Raw genomic sequence first — 3,910 nt, 5'->3', positions numbered from 1 at the left:
GTTCAAAAAGGCAAAACCAAACTCTTTAGTAACAGTCAGTGAAAAACACTTCAAAGATGCATTTGTCTATGTGTGAGGAAGGGGAATAAGGGAATTGGCTAGTTGGCTCAGACAATGTATCTACATTGCCAGAACACATTTAATTGCCCTGGTTGCAAACCTTTTCATGTTTGGCACTGTGTGTAAGCGTGCATTTATTGGTTCACTTTATATTGTCTAACAAAATGAAATCTCTTTCACTAAGGCACACCTGTGGCATAATGGCTCTTTTTGTTTGGTGTAGCCCTTCATTCGCTCGCAATCATCAGCCTACGATTCATCCATTATGTGCTAACTCAAGTGTTTTGTGCAATAAACCATGGAACGTTGTCTCCCTGTCTAACCGACTGCATGTGTTTCTTTCTCTGTCTCTCACCCTGTTCTCACAGCAGAATCGGGTATTATTGCCTAAGCTCTAATCTGTCCCTCGGGCAACAGAAAGAGAATTGGATTTGAAGGTTACTTGTGGCGCTAGTGCTATAATGCTAGCCATTCAGCTTCGGGGGGCAAATAAGAGAAAGCTTTCATAATAAGATCGTTAACTGTAATCTGTTAGTTTGGTCCCTCAACACCACACAAATGGCACAGTGTTGGCAGTTCATGAAAACCTAGGGTATGGCATAATTCCCTGTGGCCATACATACGTAACGACAACATTCCTGAACGATAAACCCACATATACCTAAACAAAGTGCATGACGCACTATTAAATAAAATGCACAGTGAACAGCATTAAATATAAAAGCATATGTCTTACCTTGCCTGTGCAGTTTTTATTGCATAAGTGGGTAGCGGCGAGGTGGGAGCTTATCTAAAAGATGCACGATAATTGATGCAATAAACTGTGATTGCGCACGATCCACAAAGAGAAAATTTTTAAGAATTACTTTTGCAATAATGCATACATGTATACATTTCTATGATTTTTGTCAAATCTGCCATTTTGATTTTTCCGTTGTTAAAATAATAATAATAAAGAAACATTTTAATGACCAAAACACAGGTAAAAACTACGCTAACTACAGTCCTGAAGTGAGATCCAATCAACAGCAGCGCTCATCGTAACACACCCCGCTACCATGAATTGTCACTATTAGGAACCTCGACCTAGCAATGTTCAGGTCTGCTCTCCTAAATCTATTTTGATTATCTTTAACGAGCATCATCATGATGTTTTGTCTAAACTCTGAATGCTAGGGTATGACAACTGCCATACGCAAACGCCGCCCCTGGGTGGATTCAGCTAAGATAGTAAATCAAAGCTACATGCTAAGAATGCTAAGAAAAGCTAATATGGAAATATGGACAATTTTCCAATTTTCTTCTTGTTTTTTTTTCTTCTGTTATTTGTTGGTGTTGTTTAATGGTCCCAAAATGCACATTATACATTATATGTCACAGTACCTGCATTTCAAGTACACAATGAGTTACGATAGCCATGAGACTTCGGATGAGTGAGTTAAGGCAATGATTTATTCATAGACACCTGTGATATGAGGACAAAATCATATGTACATGACTTATGAGAATAGAAGCAGTAGAGACTACATTCTCACTCATTTTTTTTCTGCAAAATAAATATATGTAGATGGACACATATATTTATATATTGCATTTATAATCTCCATTGTACAAACAAATTTACATCAGACCGAGCTCTCAGACTGTGATTTGAGTGATGTTAAAATGAGTGACTCTGTACAGATGATTGACTAATCAGGTTGATTCATATGATTTGTTGAATGGGTCTTATGAGGAGTATTCATACTCCTCTGCACTCCGTCGGCCAAAATCCATCCATCCCAAGTAATCTCTGTCCTTTATTCTGTGAGAGGTGCCCATGGACCTGCTTTTCGAAGAGGGACTTCTGCGATATGTACCTGCATGGATGGACAAAGACAAATGTATTCATATATTTAAGCCCAGAAACCTTTGGAAATTCTTTATATGTTTATCTATTTAGATATAAATAAAGAAATACATTTATTATTATTATTATTATTTATACATGAAGTTATTATTACATAATTCATGTTGTTGTAGAGGTTCAACAGGAATCTCAAAAAGGAAAATATGACTCTGACCAAAGTTAATGCGAATGAGTGCTACTGAAATGGCATGATCATCGTTTATAGGGTATAACATACTATGCATGAAGGGCAATTTATAAATGTTCAGTAAATGTAAAGTCATTTGAAAGGAGAATTCCACCTTTGGTGGAGATGATTCTGGCCAGGAGTTCAGTCAAGCTGCTGCGGGGCTCTTCATCATCCTCTGGTTTGGGCAGCAGGCTCAGTTGTCCACTGGAGGGAGCTGCACGGGTGTGGCGTGTATGTACCGCTATGGTCCCGAGATCAGACTGACCCCCATCTTCTGAGTGTGTAGGGAGAGAAAGGCAACTGCTGGTGGAGAGGGCAGCCAGCAGCACACACACACAGATTCCGATGTTCATGGCTGAAACACACACACACACACACACACACACACACACGTTTGAGCTTTAATATTGCTTCATTAAAATGCTATTCATATGAGCTTTTGCAAAATGCACTTTAATGAGTACAAAAAAAAGGTTCTAAAATTCATATGTTAAGACAAGTGAACTGATTTGTACCTGATTTTACATCAGATATAAAAATATTAAAATGCTAAATTCCATTAAAAGATCCACTCGTCAAAATAAATAGAAATTATTGCTAAAAGAATATAGTCTTTTCTGCCTCTATCCAAGATACTAAACCCAGAATGGTTACAGACAAAAAGTGTAAATATATTTGAATTAAACAGCAGATATACAAACTAATTGGGCTGCAATGTGTCATATGGGCAGATCTGAACTCTGGGTTTTTCTGTTTAGTTCACCAGTTTCAGATAAAACCTATTTGCCCAAGAGGTCCGTCGTTTTCATTTCTCGGTTCCAAATTGTAACTTAACGACTTTTTTTTTTTTTTTTTTTGGATAACTCTTGAAATAACTCTTGAATTCAAGCCAAGAAGCAACAGCAATAGGAATTGAAAATGGATTCAGTCAAAATTTCTGTCGAAACTGCATCACCAGCACATCTCATTCCCTCACTTCATATCTCCTTCGTTTCAATGAAAATCTACGAACTAAAATTCTATCTATGGGATATATAACATAAGCACACATTTGAAATATTACACAATATTTTACACAACTGTAACCTGTTTAAAAAATGAACAAACAAACAAACAAACAAACATGATTTTACACAGAAAACCCAACAGTCGGTGTAAGCATGCAACACTCCACATTCAAAACTAAGGAACAATTGAAATCATACCTTCAGGTGAAACTCTGGCAGAGAGGAGGAGGAGAGAGAGAGATGGAGAACACACACTGACTGCAGAACAAGTGTGTGTCTGAAACTTCGCTGCACTGTGCAAGAGAGGCCCTTAAATAGTGCTCTGAGTGGGCTGGCTCTGTTTGTCCCACGTAGTGACAGGCGCAATTCCACTGTCTGTGTATGTGAATGAGGTATTTGCGTAAGCTTGACGCAGAACCGAGAGCAGCAGGGTATTCTCACAGGATACTGATTGTGACATTGTCACTCAAGGGGACCGGAGGCTCTCCAGAGGTCAGACCATTCTAATTACACATATGCACAAACCTCCGCAACAACTTAGTTCCCTCCCCCCTATCAATAAGAGTCCATCCTTTGTTGGCCATAGGATGCACATGTTGATGTTATGGATATTGATGTCTTAAATGTGCACTGCACTGTTTGATACTATATACCAGTGGCTCTCAAATGTTTTTTTTTTCAGTACCCATATTTTACATAAGCCATTCAAGCGATGACCCATCACAGTACAAATATTGTTACAAACAAAAATCCTTACAACTTATA

At 38.2% G+C, this 3,910-nt stretch overlaps 1 protein-coding gene across 1 annotated transcript; it reads right to left on the bottom strand.

Annotated features, from left to right (window-relative positions):
* Nucleotides 1-1,565: 1,565 nt before the first annotated feature.
* LOC107751914 (cholecystokinin-like) lies at nucleotides 1,566-3,415 on the bottom strand. Its single transcript, XM_016567688.1, has 3 exons — nucleotides 3,344-3,415; nucleotides 2,251-2,493; nucleotides 1,566-1,919 (listed from the first exon to the last, which is right to left on the bottom strand). The coding sequence occupies exons 2-3, from the start codon at nucleotides 2,489-2,491 to the stop codon at nucleotides 1,789-1,791; spliced, it is 372 nt and encodes a 123-aa protein (XP_016423174.1). The 5' UTR covers nucleotides 2,492-2,493; nucleotides 3,344-3,415; the 3' UTR covers nucleotides 1,566-1,788.
* Nucleotides 3,416-3,910: the final 495 nt, after the last annotated feature.

This window comes from Sinocyclocheilus rhinocerous, unplaced genomic scaffold, assembly GCF_001515625.1.
Source record: "Sinocyclocheilus rhinocerous isolate Xijiao unplaced genomic scaffold, SAMN03320098_v1.1 scaffold752, whole genome shotgun sequence".
In the NCBI taxonomy this organism is placed as follows: domain Eukaryota; kingdom Metazoa; phylum Chordata; class Actinopteri; order Cypriniformes; family Cyprinidae; genus Sinocyclocheilus; species Sinocyclocheilus rhinocerous.
The sequence above is the reverse complement of the archived record's forward strand: the minus strand, read 5'-3'. Positions and strand labels throughout refer to the sequence as shown.

Bases quoted from the DNA above. Each gene is read 5' to 3' on its own strand.
- LOC107751914 (XM_016567688.1), bottom strand. From the start codon at position 2,491: ATGAACATCGGAATCTGTGTGTGTGTGCTGCTGGCTGCCCTCTCCACC. The intron at 1,920-2,250 runs GTGGAATTCTCC...CCATCCATGCAG, and splicing joins CAGAATCATCTCCACCAAAG to GTACATATCGCAGAAGTCCC.